At 40.7% G+C, this 14530-nt stretch overlaps 1 protein-coding gene and 1 long non-coding RNA gene across 2 annotated transcripts in view; one reads left to right on the forward strand and one right to left on the reverse strand.

Moving 5' to 3' along the window:
* Positions 1 to 14022, forward strand: part of LOC105515742 — a 53322-nt gene extending 39300 nt beyond the window's left edge. Inside the window, exon 2 of the long non-coding RNA XR_001002382.1 lies at positions 12998 to 14022. This is a non-coding gene — a long non-coding RNA (uncharacterized LOC105515742). The remainder of the gene's footprint in view (positions 1 to 12997) is intronic.
* The window catches only part of SBF2 (SET binding factor 2), a 549657-nt gene that overhangs the window by 17868 nt on the left and 517259 nt on the right, over positions 1 to 14530 (reverse strand). Inside the window, exons 31-33 of the mRNA XM_011947619.1 lie at positions 14054 to 14155; positions 13150 to 13335; positions 676 to 802 (exon numbers count right to left, since the gene is read on the reverse strand). Of these exons, the coding sequence (XP_011803009.1) occupies positions 676 to 802; positions 13150 to 13335; positions 14054 to 14155 (415 nt within the window). The remainder of the gene's footprint in view (positions 1 to 675; positions 803 to 13149; positions 13336 to 14053; positions 14156 to 14530) is intronic.

The raw sequence follows: 14530 nt of genomic DNA on the forward strand, positions 1-14530 counted from the left end.
CAGGGCTGACTTTCAGAATCTACTCATTACAACTATCACTGCCATTAAAAAAATAGTTCATCACTATCATTGATAATGCTAGCGATGTCTAAAATTTACTGAGTGCTTCCTATGCGCTAGTGACTGTGCTAAGAGGCTAAGTGACTGTGTGAAGAGTTTACAACTATTTTCTCATGTGATCATCATGGCCCTGACAGGTGGGATGGTATCACTGTCCTCGTTTTAAAGATGAGGAAACTGAGGCTCAGAGAGGCATTTAACCCCTCCCCAAAATACTCAGTTGGTGCTGGGATTTTACCCTGGTCTGTTTGGTCCAGACCACAGGGTCTTAGCTGCTATTCAAGCTGTCTCCCAGGGCAGGCACCCTTCCTACCAGAGCGCATCAGGGTTGGAAAAACTAGGAGTCAAAGTTCCTGCTCAAACAGTGTGATCACTTTGAGGTATCACAATAGTAAACATTTTAATTTTACAAAGATGCTATAGGAATGACCGCCTGCTAAGAGCTAACATGGTACATAATTTCAGAATTTGGCCACTTATCCACTCTACATTCATAGTTCAGAGTTAAACCTTAACTCAGCTTGTCACTCTTGGGGGTAGTTGCATTATTAGAATTTTCATTAAAAACATGCAGAACCAACAAAAAAGATGAAACAAGGGCATACAAACACATACCGTGCTCTAATCTTTCATAGTCTGAATCCAGGAGAAACGTTTTAAAGCGATTAGACACATAGTGGAAAGCCAAGAACTTTAAGTAATAGAGATTGAATTCAAACTCAGTTGGATACTGGTTGTGAACCTGAAACACACAAGGCAAAGAACAGAGTAAGAATCACACAGAACCAAAAGGGATGCCAGGCCACTGAAGGCTCAACTGAAACATGCAGGAGACCATTCAGTCATTCACTCAACAAATACCTGAATCCCTACCATGAGTAGAGATGGGAAGGGAACCAGATTTTCCAAGCACTTACTATGTGCCAGACACCAGACGAGGTTTGTTTGTTTTTTTAAATAAACACAATCTCATTTAATCTCTATGTATAGCAAGAGAGGCATTATTATCTCCACTTTACAATTGAGAAAGCAAAGGATCAGCAAGATTAAGACATTTACCCAATGACATTAAACAGTAATTAGCGAGCCCAAATTTAACCCTGGCTTATTAGGCTCCAAAGTCTCTACGCCACTCACTACATTATACTGTGCTTGGCACGTGATAGATATATATTAACATAAGTTATGGTTCTTGCTTTCCAGGTAACTGTGGTGTAATAGTGTGACATACAAGAAGAAAAACTATTCTTACAGAAGTTTGGCAATGAAAAGGATTGAGAAGAGAAGGTGGTGGCTTAAGGGGACAGCAAGAGATGTTTTCTGGTCAAAAGAAATGTGTGTGTGTCTGAAGGCAATCCAGAAGGAGCCAACAGAACACATTTTAGAAAAATTTGTTAGCTAATAACTAAGATAATAAGATCCTGGGAAAGCAAGAATGAATGAGACTCGGGCCCAGATTTAGGGAACAGCTTTGGAAACAGGGAGGGTTGAAAGGTAGGCAAGAGAAAGACAGTTCAAGTGCCAAGGGAAAGGGCAGGAGCTAATGCCTTTTAGCCCTAATTTTTCATCAGTAAATTAGGCAGTGAGGTCACTGGGCACAGAAGAAGGAATGAGTGAATGACATGGGAGGCAGAAGGCTGGGCAAAGCTTAGAATGGCCATTGAGCCATAGCATGCTTTAGGCAAACCGTATACAGACTGTGGAGCCACCTCACATTGGCAGAGGGTGGGCTGATGATCCTGTGAAACTCCCCAGCCCGCCTCGTGATCTCACCTCTATATTGCTCAAACAATCTCTCATGACCAGCTAGAAAATTTTGTTTGGTTGAAATAAGTTCCAGTCATAACTGCACTTGCTTAAAAGCTGGTTCAAATGAACACTAAGGCAAGCTGTCTAAAAGTCAGCGTTCTCCTCCAAGTTTAATTTGGCAATATGGCCCTGTAGTCAGTCAGCTGGGTCAGCCAGAGTGAGCAGGCATGTGTGTAGTATGTTGACTGTCCAGTGGACCAATGGGAATTTAAAGTTATGATCTGGACATTGATTTATCAAAATTTATCATCTGGTTAGGAACCTGGTTTTCTGTGATGATTAAAGGGCTTTTTTTTCTACATTTTCTTATTGGCTTTTTAATTGAACTAAAATTTTAGCTTGTAAGTAATGCAAAATAAAATGGAATTTAGGAAGATGCATTTAAAAAGTTTGACTCCTATGCAGTAGGCCTGCAAACCATGGAACTGCTTCCTTGATGTGAGCCAATGCCTTCCTGTTGCATTAGATCTCCACAGGACAGAGACATGGGACATGGGACATGGTTCTGAATAGCTAGGTAGTGTGCCATACTCCAGGTTTTTAGAACTGTAAGCATTTGTATTAAGTATGAGTTTTCTCCTCAGTGAAAATGAAGGGATAAGAAATCATGGGTTTCCTATGATCATGTAATATGAGCAACTAATTATAAAAACTGGCTGGGTAGTGGCTCCCAGCACCTTTGGGAGGCCAAGGTGGAAGGATCTCTTGAGGCCAGGAGTTTGAGACCAACTTGGGCAACATAGTGAGACCTTTTCTCTACAAAAATTAAAACCATTAACCAGGTGTGGTGGCACGTGCCTGTAGCCCCAGCTATTCAGGAGGCGGAGGAGGAGGATCGCTTGAGTCCAGGAGTTCAAAGCTGCAGTGGAGCCGTAATTGTGCCACTATACTCCAGCCTGGGTGACACAGTGAGACCCTGTCTCTGAATGAATGAATGAAAAAATGATAAAGGCTAAACTTGAATAGTTTATAGTTATAATAAAACAAGCAGATCTGACACATAATTAAGGATCAATATTAAAAAATACCTTTTATTTCCTTGTTTTGTTAGCCTTCTATGTGTGTCTCAGTAGTCAACCATGTCCCTTAATACAGCAATTCTCATTCAAATGCTTGCCTCTACTAATACTTATGCAGAGCAAAGAAGGCCCTGGGTTTGACTCTCCAGTAGGCCTGGTTCTCTGGCCTTCCTGGCTCCTTCCTTAAGCATTGTTCAGACCTCAAGTTTCCCCCTCAACCTGTCCTATAATGCCATACAGAGCTCTCCAGTCTGAGCTGTGGCTTTGGAATCAACAGCCCCATCCCAAGGGGCCAGTGATGGAGAGGGGGGTGACTCAGATTGTGGGTGCTGGTACAGAAGAAGGGGACAGGAAAACTGAGGATGGAACTTGGTTCCCTACCATCTGAGTCCGGGGAGGAGAAATCTGCAGTGTGCTCAGGCAGGGTGAGCTCCAAGAGTAACTGCCCCAACAGCCCTCGGAATAAATCTTCAGTAGTCACAGGTCAGCCCCTTGCTCACTGTTTCCAGGGAAGGAAGAGTTCCTTCCACTGATCCAGTCTACAATATGTTCTAAAATCTCTTTAAAAAATCTTTATTGGCCGGGCGCGGTGGCTCAAGCCTGTAATCCCAGCACTTTGGGAGGCCGAGATGGGCGGATCACAAGGTCAGAAGATCGAGACCATCCTGGCTAACACGGTGAAACCCCGTCTCTACTAAAAAATACAAAAAACTAGCCGGGTGAGGTGGCGGGCGCCTGTAGTCCCAGCTACTCGGGAGGCTGAGGCAGGAGAATGGCATAAACCCGGGAGGCAGAGCTTGCAGTGAGCTGAGATTCGGCCACTGTGGTCCAGCCTGGGCGACAGAGCGAGACTCCGTCTCAAAAAAAAAAAAAAAATCTTTATTAAAGCCTCAAGGGCCAGGCACAGTTGCTCACGCCTGTAATCCCAGCACTTTGGGAGGCTGAGGCAGGTGGATCACGAGGTCAGGAGATCGAGACCATGCTGGCTAACATGGTGAAACCCTCTCTACTAAAAATACAAAAACAAAACTAGCCGGGTGTGGTAGCGGGTACCTCTAGTCCCAGCTGCTCAGGAGGCTGAGGCGAGAGAATGGCTTCAACCTGGGAGGCAGAGCTTTCAGTGAGCCAAGATCGCGCCACTGCACTCCAGCCTGGGCGACAAAGCGAGACTGTGTCTCAAAAAAAAAAAAAAAAAAACTTTATTAAAGCCTCAAAATAACATTTCTCTCAATGACTGTTCTCCACAGAAACCACATGCCTCATACGTACTTGTATCTTTTCTTGATTATTCTGATATTTAATCTACTCAGGAATACAATTTTGCAGAACCACTTCTGAGGTAAAAGTAGAATGGAAATGATAATAAATATGATCTTAAGTTGAACTTACAGGCATTTCAGAGAGATCATGGACTCAGATTAAAAGTGAAATTTCTTTACAAGTCAAAAAATGCTTTCATAGCCCAGTATATTGGCCTCACCACAAGCCCCCTACAATTATGCTAGAAAGGTTAGACAATTTTCCAAGGCCTCTTGCACCCACTCCACTGGGACAGGAATGGGTGCTTGGGGAGAGCATCAAGGTGTATACACCTGGGGGCACTATGCTTGTGTCCTCCTGTGTGCCACAGGAGCACCTCCAGTTGCTGTTTGGGGTTGAAAAACAATCTGCCCCCAAACTGGGGTTAATGATCAGGTCTACTGGAAGTGGAAGAGAAGATGCCGAGCAATTTGTTTTTTTACTCTTCAGCGATAAAGTAACAAGCATGTAAGCATTTCTTTGGTGGAGAAAGAAAAGACAGATAGACCTCAAGGCTGGGTTGATTAGGACCTAGATACTACGTTTAGAATCTGACATTAAGAAACATAAGGAATTTTCTGAGATGTCCTTCTTCCATCATGTGTGAAGAAATGATGAGATGGCTGAACTCTTACTGGTGCTTAGATTTCTAGGAAGCAAGAAAAATCATACTTTCTCCATTGAGTCCTGCACCCCAGTGACACAGTTTGTCCAGTTCATTGGTTTCTTTTCCTCTTTGCCAATGGAACTCACCTAGACCCCTGTGATTTTAATTTGCATTTTCTAATGAAGAGTGATGTCAAGTATCTTTTCATGTGCTTATTTGCATATCTTTGGTGAAATCAGTACAAATGTTTTGCCCATTTAAAAAAATAAGTTGTTGGCCGGCACAGTGGCTCATGCCTATAATTCCAGCACTCTGGGAGGCTGAGGTGGGTGGATCACTTGAGGTCAGGAGTTTGAGACCAGCCTGGCCAATATGGCAAAACACCATTTCTGCTAAAAATACAAAAATTAGCCTGGCGTGGTGGTGCACACTTGTAATCCGAGCTATTTGGGAGGCTGAGGTGAAAGGATTGCTTGAACCTGGGAGGCGGGGTTGCAGTGAGCCAAGATTTTGCCACTGCACTCTAGCCTGGGGGAAAGAGCAAGACTCCATCTCAAATTTAAAAAAGGTTGTTTTCTTATTATTGAATTTTAAGGTTTCTTTAAGTATTCTAGATAAATCCTTCAGCAAACATATGGTTTACACATATTTTCTCCCACTCTGTGATTTGTCTTTTCATTTGCTTAACAGGAATTAAAAAAAAAATTATTACGTTTTTTTTAAGAGGTGGGGTCTTGCTGTGTTGCCCAGGCTGGTCTTGAACTCCTGGGCTCAACTGATCCCACCTTGGCCTCCCAAAATGCTGGGATTATAGGCGTGAGCCACCATACCCAGGATCAGCCTTATAATAAGGATCAGCCTTATAATATCTGTAGAATCTGTAGTGACGTCATCTTTCTCATTTCCAGTGTTGGTAATTTGTGTCTTTTTTTCCTCAAGCAGTCTAGCTAGAGGTTTATCTCTAGCTGTATCAATAAATATTTATATCAATAAATATTCTCAAAGAACAGCTTTTGGTTTCATTAGTTTTCTTTATTGTTGGCCACAAGATTTTGGGGGCCTAAAGGCAATGTGCTTCAAATAAATGTAGCCTTATTATATTATATAGAATTGGGAATGATAGGTATTTCAGCTAATAAATTAATTCTGTGTCAGCATTTCCCTAAGTATGGTGATGAACAGAGTTTTAGACTTCTCACAGGCATCATCTGGATTCTGTTGTTCAAAATAATTTTGTATTTATTTTGTTGCAGGTTAAAAAGTACATAGACTTAAAAGACTAAACTGCAGGAAGCATTTTAGTTTTGTTTTTCTGTTATGGAGTGAAACTTGCCAACTTCACTTATTTACACAAAGAGAATCTGAAATGGAATTTGGAGAAACATGAATTTATAGGGTCTTGTTTTTTGCCCATGTGCCATTAAGTACTTTGTAAAATTTAAAGGCCCATAAAAATAAGCTATGACTCAAATCCCTGGAAAGATCAACATTTTGGAAATAAAATTTAATACATTAAAACTGGATTCTCCTTTCAGAATTATAAATATTGAGCTACAAGAGACACTATACATCAACACGTGAAATTCTGTGGATCGGGTTGAACAGACCCTAGAGCAGTATGTAGCTAATATTAATTTTTGTTATTTCACAGATTAAGATTTAGCAAACATTAATTGTGTACTTTGTGTTATATCCTTCCATATTATATGGCCTTAAATATTAAGCTTTGATGCAAAATTGCCTTGTTATAAAACAGATTGGATTATGTTCATTTTTGCCAGTTTGCAGCAGACAGCAGAAACTCTTGAATATACCAAGAATCCATCAGCTACAGCTATTTTGCCAATATTAATGGATAAATTTTAGAATAACAACCTGTGTGCGGGCAGCTTAGCGGCTCACATATGTGCTCACAAGGAATGCTCATATCTTCAAAAGGCAAATAGCTTTTCTCTTTGGGGTCGGACCTAGCATAGTGCTGTCATAAGGTAACCATGAGGAGAATCACATAGAGCCAGACCAGACTGAATCAATTTACAATTTTAATAAACTTTGAAATCAAAGTCAAAAATCCTGAAAAAGTTCTAAGATGCCCTCAAAGATTTACTCTAATGCCGGAATGAAGGGGATGCTTTCTTCATGTTTTCATTCATACTATTCATATGGTTTTCTCTTGGTATTATATTTTTAGAAGAAATTTTACATAAAATTTTAATCCTTGTATATTGGATTTTTAAAAAAATTTGGCTCAACTATTTTAAGAAAAGGAAGTCCTGTAATGATATCATTTGAACTAAGCCAATTTCTTTTAGAAGCAAAAAATCTGCCAGATGTTGCTATTATGAAACCGTGAGCTAGCATTTATAATTCATTTGACACCTGGATATACTGGCATAAACAATGGCTTTTTATATAATGAGGCAGTTCTAATTTAAGATCAGTGCTTCATCTGTTTCCATTAGTACTTTATTAGTACTAATGGACAAGTCTAGGCATATGTCCATGGACTGCCTTTTGGCATTCAATGTTAGAAATGGTTAATAAGCAGGGAACATATTCCATCTGGGAAAGCTTCACTTGCTGCTGTGTAATTTTGAACCTATTTTTTTGATGTTCTTGGGCCTAGCCGGGTTGTGTGTCCCTGAGAGACTGAGGGCTGCACTGATTCGAATTATCTGGTAAAAGCCAGAGTCATGTAAAGCACTAGTGTTCACTTGAAAGGCATTCAAAGAAGGCATTTTCTAATGCCTAAAACCGTATGTCAAAGATGATGAAACACTACCTTATAATTAAGTCAGCAAGAGTCAGAAAAACTATTTATTAACTATAGTCTTCTTAGATTCCTTTGTTTTTGAGTGAATAAACAATCCCTTTTCAGCACAAAATAATTTGCATCACCAAAGCTGATACCTCTGGTAGCCAAGCATGCTTTACTTACTGCAATTAAGGTCATATGCTTGCTTTGTTATGACTTGTCTGCACTTAGGTTATTATGTGTGAGGTATTAAGTGAAAGGAGGATTAAGGCAAATTCTTAAAAATTTATGTTTTAATTTTAAAAATTTTAATTTGGCACAGCCAGATTTGAAATCATACTAATAGGGTCTCCAGATCCTGAACAATGTTACTTTTTACAGTTTGTGAAGCTTTCACCTACAAATAATCGAACTTTAATTAAAAGTTAACTTCTGTTTTTGATTTCAGAATCAACTGGTTTATATAGAACATTTGAATTTTAACTCTTTACTTGAAAAAAACCCAGATGAATCTTAAATTCAGCTGATTAGTAAATAAAACAAAACAGCAGAAATTAAATATATACCCCAAATTGTTTTAATTAACTTAATATTTTGTAGTTTTAGCATCTATTGTAATGTATTCTAAAGATAATAGGAATGTAAGTTATGCTACATCTTAGTGTGTGTTAAATTGCTTTAATCATACCGCTTAAAGGGGTACTCACAGAATATAGGTTACCTTCCAGCATCTAGACCTCTCCCACTCCTCCCACCCCGAGCCCCATTCCCAATAATAAAATAGAAGAATTTCATTCCAAGTAAGGATTATTGTACTTGGGAGACAATGATGCTTCCATCTTTGAGGATAGTATGTCTTACACGAGAACCTCCTATCTCTTACTGATTGTGAGTGGATTATTTTGCTGACCCTAGTGTTTAGGTGTGCAGAATTCTGCAAGTTGAACATCGAGATTTAACATATTAAGTAGTAAATTTAACTTAAGCCAAATTTGGCTGTACAAGCTCATTCCCCTGGAATCCGCCCCCATTAAAGGAATTTTTAAGAGGTAAAAAACCCAAAAGGGAGTGGGGAGAATGGGAGGAGACACAGTATTGGGCCAAAGCACTTCAGCAAATTTTTGAAAGATGGAAAATAGAAGGAAGAATAGCAGTAAATGATAGAAGAGGAGAAGCTATATTGGGATCCTTGCCAGGAGGAAAATGATTTGAGAAGGTAACAATTTGCTGTTAAGGTAAACCCATAAAGGCTCAGGGCACAGAGGCCCAAGTATTGAGTACTTCAGGGGTGAAATGGAGGCTATCATGGGACTAGCTAGAAGTTTATGGAGGCAGCAGGTAGACCCCAGGTCCTTTCCCACCCCATGTAGTCATATGATTACCCTTTTCAGAGCAACAGATCGGAGGTTTATTTTCTGAAAAACAAACAAAGAAACAAACCTGATAAGCTCTAGACTTGGGAACACCAGACACATAGTGATGAGACTTAGGAGACACTGAAAATAGCATGGAAAAAACGAAAGTCTGTATACTGAACTGGGATTTCCCTGGACCTGTGTCCTGCCCTGTCTCCAGAAAGCAAGCAGGCAGACCTGCAAGTACCTTCTGGGCCCCAAATTCTTCTCCGTAGAAACAAGGTAGCTGCTGTTTTCTTTTTCTGGAACTCTAGTTTACTGAGATGTTGGACTTACTAATTATAGATTATTATTTTTTCCTCCAGATTTATTGAAGTATTATTTAAATATAAAACTTCCCTACTTTAAGTGTACAGTTTTATTAGTGTTGGTCACTGTACACAGCTGTGTAACCATCACCACGATCACGATACAGAACAGTTTCCTGATGCTGAAAAGTTTGCTTATGCCGTTTGCATGACGATTCATCCCCTCCCTTGGTCACTGGTCCCAGGCAGTCACTGATCTGCTTTCAGTCACTATGGTTTTGCCCTTTTTAGAATGTCATATAAATAAACTTATGTAGTAGATAGTCTTTTCTGCCTGGCTTCTTTCACTGAGCATAATGATCGCAAGATTGGTCATGTCTTTGTAATATTAATATTTCATTCCCTTTGTGTGTGGAGTGGTATTCCACTGAATTAATATGCCAGAATTTATTCATCTCTTCATCGGTTGATGGACATTTGGTTTGTTTTTCATGCTACCCCTTTATAGTCACTCATTTCCTTCTCCCCTACTATCTTGAATCTGGCAACCAATAATTTATGATCTTGTCATTATGAAAATATTAGCTGAGGCCGGGCGCGGTGGCTCAAGCCTGTAATCCCAGCACTTTGGGAGGCCGAGACGGGCGGATCACAAGGTCAGGAGATCGAGACCATCCTGGCTAACACGGTGAAACCCCGTCTCTACTAAAAATACAAAAAATTAGCTGGGTGAGGTGGCGGGCGCCTGTAGTCCCAGCTACTCGGGAGGCTGAGGCAGGAGAATGGCGTGAACCCGGGAGGCGGAGCTTGCAGTGAGCTGAGATCCGGCCACTGCACTCCAGCCTGGGCGACAGAGCGAGACTCCGTCTCAGAAAAAAAAAAAGAAAAAAGAAAATATTAGCTGGGCATGGTGGCTCACGCCTGTAATCCCAGCATTTTGGGAGGCCAAGGCGGATGGATCGCCTGAGCTCAGGAGTTCAAGACTAGCCTGGACAACATAGCAAAACCCTGTCTCTACCAAAAACACAAACAGTTACTCAGGCATGGTGGTGTGCACCCCTGGTCCCAGCTACTTGGGAGGCCAAGGTGGGAGGATTGCGTGAGCCTGGGAGGCCGAGGTTGTAGTGAGCCGAGATCACACCACTATACTCCAACCTAGGTGACAGAGTGAGACTCTGTCTCAAAAAAAAAAAAAAAAAAATTATATACATGGAATCACACCCAATTGGACCCTTTGAGATTGCCTTTTTTTTCCCTTTCAATATAATGTCCTTGAGATCCCTTTAGAGTGTTGCATGTGCCAGTAATTCCTTTCTACTATTCAGTAGTAGTCCACGGTATGGATGTATCCCAGTTTGTGTAGTCATTCACCTACTGTAGGACATTTTGGCTCCCCCAATTATATTCAAATTGAATATGTGGAAGGGTAATTCTTTTGGAAATGTGGAGCCACTGAAGGTTTTTGTTTGTTTGCTTTTCAAGACTTTTGTGGAGGGGAATAAAAGGATTGTATCTGAGTTTTTGGAAGATTATGCCAGCAATTCTACTTAGGATATTCTAGATGGGTTTTTTGTTTGTTTGTTTGTTTTGAGATGCAGTCTTGCTCTATCACCAGGCTGGAGTGCAGTGGAGGATTCTCAGCTCACTGCAACCTCCGTGTCCCAGGTTCAAGCGATTCTCTTGCCTCAGCTTCCCAAGTAGCTGGGACTACAGATGCGTGCCACCACATCCGGTTAATTTTTTGTATTTTTAGTAGAGATGGGGTTTCACCATGTTGGCCAGGATGGTTTTGACCTCTTGATCTCGTGAGCCACCCACCTTGGCCTCCCAAAGTGCTGCGATTACAGGCATGAGCCACCATGCCTGGCCAGGATATTCTAGATGGTCTTGATGAGGGTGGTAAGAGCATGAACAAGACTTGTGGTCTTTCAAATTCTCATATATTCATTGAGATTATCTATTTATTGTCTATTATATTCCAGAGACTGAAACTGTAATTGTGTTAGATATTAGAGATATGAAGACTAGTATGATATAGTCCTTGTTCCCGGGAATTCTCAGACTAAGTAGAGGGCAATACTTACATACAAATAAATATACTTTAGTGCTATCGATGCTATCAAAGATGTCTATACCTGACTCATTAGAAATATAAATGAAGTGGGAGGGTGAGGGTCAGCGAAAGATTCAAACAATGATGAACTAAAATAACATGTGCAGTGCTCAGAACAGTGCCTGGCACATAGTAAGCAGTCGACACAAATTAGTAATTGTTAGTAATGGTGATATATGGAGGCAGGAAATAGTCTAGTCCAATTGATAAGCATAATAAAAAGATAAGAAGTGCTTTCATGAAGAACTCATATGCTTTCACCTGCCTAGAAGTGAGAAGAGATGCTTGCTCCTCTCCTTTGGCCTCAGGTAAGCTTTCTGTTTCAGAGATAATGGTCTCCAAACTTCTCTCTCATCTATTTGCCAAAAGGAGGAGTCTGAATAAAAAGGCCAATATTCAAACAGAAAACAAATATAGTATACTCTTTGCTGCAAAGAGTTTAAAGGTACATGCTTAACCTTGTAACGAGCTCCTCCAGTAACTGCTTGGACAGATCAATGAAATTCTTCAACAGGTCTTTTCGTTAATAAGTAAATTAGAGCAGTAAAAAGCATAGCTTCCTGTGTGTGGGGTGGAAGGTTGGAAAGTCACTGCTCATGAGTATGGAGTTTCTTTTTGGAGTGATAAAATGCTCTAAAATTGATTGTGGTAATTGTTACACAACCTTGTGAATGGATTCAAAACTACTGAACACTTTAAACAGGTGAATTGTATGATATATAGTTCAATAAAGCTGTTATTAACAAAAATTATGTAGTGATTTGGAAAGCTGATCAAGTGATTACTAGAATAAAAACAAAATAAAACATAACCACATACTAACTTGGTGTCATCAAAGTTCGTTTCAACTCTGGTTCCTGAAAACCTAGTTCTACTTTTCTTTCCAATTGATATTTGAGGCCAGTGTGTTTCAAAGAGGCTCACCATTCCCACAAATAGGTTTGACATGCCAGAACTCATTCATCCAACCCTGGGATTATGGTCAAATGAAGGCTGGAAATAGGTCTGCTTTTCCTAGGCCAATTCAGTCTTCAACTTGCAAGCTCGGTGCCATCCAATTCTCAAACCCAATCCTGACCGAGGTCCCATCCAGAGGTCTGTATCTGATGTGCCTGCGATGAAGGCAGGAGGGCGCCTGGAGCACTCACATCTCCCCTACCTTCAGTGCATTTGAATGGATATACCTGGGCTCCCACTTATAAGTGAGAACATGAGGTATTTGGTTTTCTACTTCTGCATTAATTTGCTTAGGATAATGGCCTCCAGCTACATCCATGTCATTGCAAAAGACATGATTTCATTGTTTTTTACGGCTGCATAGTATTCTATGGTGTATACGTACCACAGTTTCTCAATGTGGTAGAAGTGACCAGTGTTCTCAAGCCTGTATGTCTATCTGGCTGGGTCCTGATTATTTCTCCAGGGGTTAGGCTTTACCTCTTATGTTCCTAGGCACAAGCTGGGGTCCTCCTGAACTGCGCAGACCATGTGCTGGATTTCAGGACCCCTATTACCTAGAGATTTTGTTCTTAGGTAATAAGCCTAAGTTTGCTCCTCTTCTTTGAAGATGGTCATTTAGAGTGCTGGCTACTTCACTTGGGGCAAGCCCAGTAGCCAGCTTAGCTGTCCTCGTTTCAGAAACCAACTAATTTTTTTTCTTTTCCATTTCTAGGAGTCTACTGCTAAGATTTCAGCATGTCCTATGGCTGAGTTAATTAGAGTTATGATAGGAAGGTACCTGGCACACCATCGCAGTGCTCCATCAATGCTAGTACATTGTGTTGTTTCCTTCACATCAAGTCAACTCAAGCTTGCTCTACTTACCTGGTGTACACAGTCTAAGAACTGTAAGAAGACTGGAGCAAAACCACTCCCCTGACAGTTGAGGGTCAAGCTGCTCCGCTGACTGAATTTATGACCAAAAGAGAGCCACTCTTTTTCAACCAACATCCGGAAGCCTTCAAGTGTCCTATAAAAGGGATCACTGAGTAACTGAACCAGGGATGTCACCTAGGGCACAAACAGGATGGATTGTTATTAATTTTAGTTCTGAAAAAGTCCTATTACTAAGATAAAAGCACTTCCTTCTGATAATAGCTAATTCACAAATTTACCTGGACAACAAATTTGTTCACTAACCATTCCAGGATGGCCAATAAAATGAATTCTGTAAGCTTTCCAGTAAAAACTAAAGCTCAAATTCATTTTGGCTACAAGTTTACTTTCAGGGAATTAAGCCTTTAATCCTTAACTGGCCAGTTTGCTGACAACAACCTTTTCCTAAGTTAATCAGAGGCCAGAGGATCAGTTAAAATCAATTCTACTTTTTGGCAGATGCAGATTAATGTCTTAATGTAGTCTGAACTCACTTTTCACTCTAGAGTGGGTTAAGGTGGGGCTTACAGAGAGCCAGGGGATGGACTGACAAAACCCAGAAAGGATGGTCCACACCTCACACTGCTGGTCAAGGGCTCCATCTGCAAGCCTGCATGGTAAATCTGTGGGTGGGAGAGCTTGATGCCTGGAGCCAGAGCTCCAGGCTGCGTAGGGGCTAAGAGCTCATGGTACAGAGTTTTCTGATGGATACCAGGTGGTGTTTAACACAGGACTTTCTCTGTCCATAAACACATTAGTCATTATAAAAAACATTCATCTGAAGAATTTAAAAACAACCAAATGGAAATATAAATATAAAATGAAGTATCAAAAAATACGTTTAATAGTTTACTTGTGCAGTGATGTCCCAGCCTTCCTCCAAACAGACCAAAACTGAGGAACCATTTTCAAGTACTTCTGATACAACCACAGCCAGCTGCATTATCCTGTGAAGCTAAGAGATAGGAAGGAGAACACAATTAGACCAAGTACTTTCTGAGTGCAGAAGTCAGAGAGAGTTGCTTTCCCTGGATAATCAAACGAGTTAGGGATAAAGCACTTGGATAAAAGAACCACATAATGTTCTAAATGCTTAAAGTTCTTTCAAACCAAGATTAAACAATGACACTTTTGTTTGGGTGCAGTGACTCATGCCAGTAATCCCAGCGCTTTGGGAGGCTGAGCTGGGCAGGTCAGTTTGAGGAGTTTGAGACCAGCCTGGGCAGCATAGTGAGACCCCATCTCAATAAAAACAACAACAAAATGACACTTCAAAAAGGTAGACACTTTTTTTTTTTTTTTTGAGGCGGAGTCTTGCTGTGTCGCCGGG

This window comes from Colobus angolensis, unplaced genomic scaffold (assembly GCF_000951035.1).
Source record: "Colobus angolensis palliatus isolate OR3802 unplaced genomic scaffold, Cang.pa_1.0 Scaffold269, whole genome shotgun sequence".
Taxonomy (NCBI): Eukaryota; Metazoa; Chordata; class Mammalia; order Primates; family Cercopithecidae; genus Colobus; species Colobus angolensis.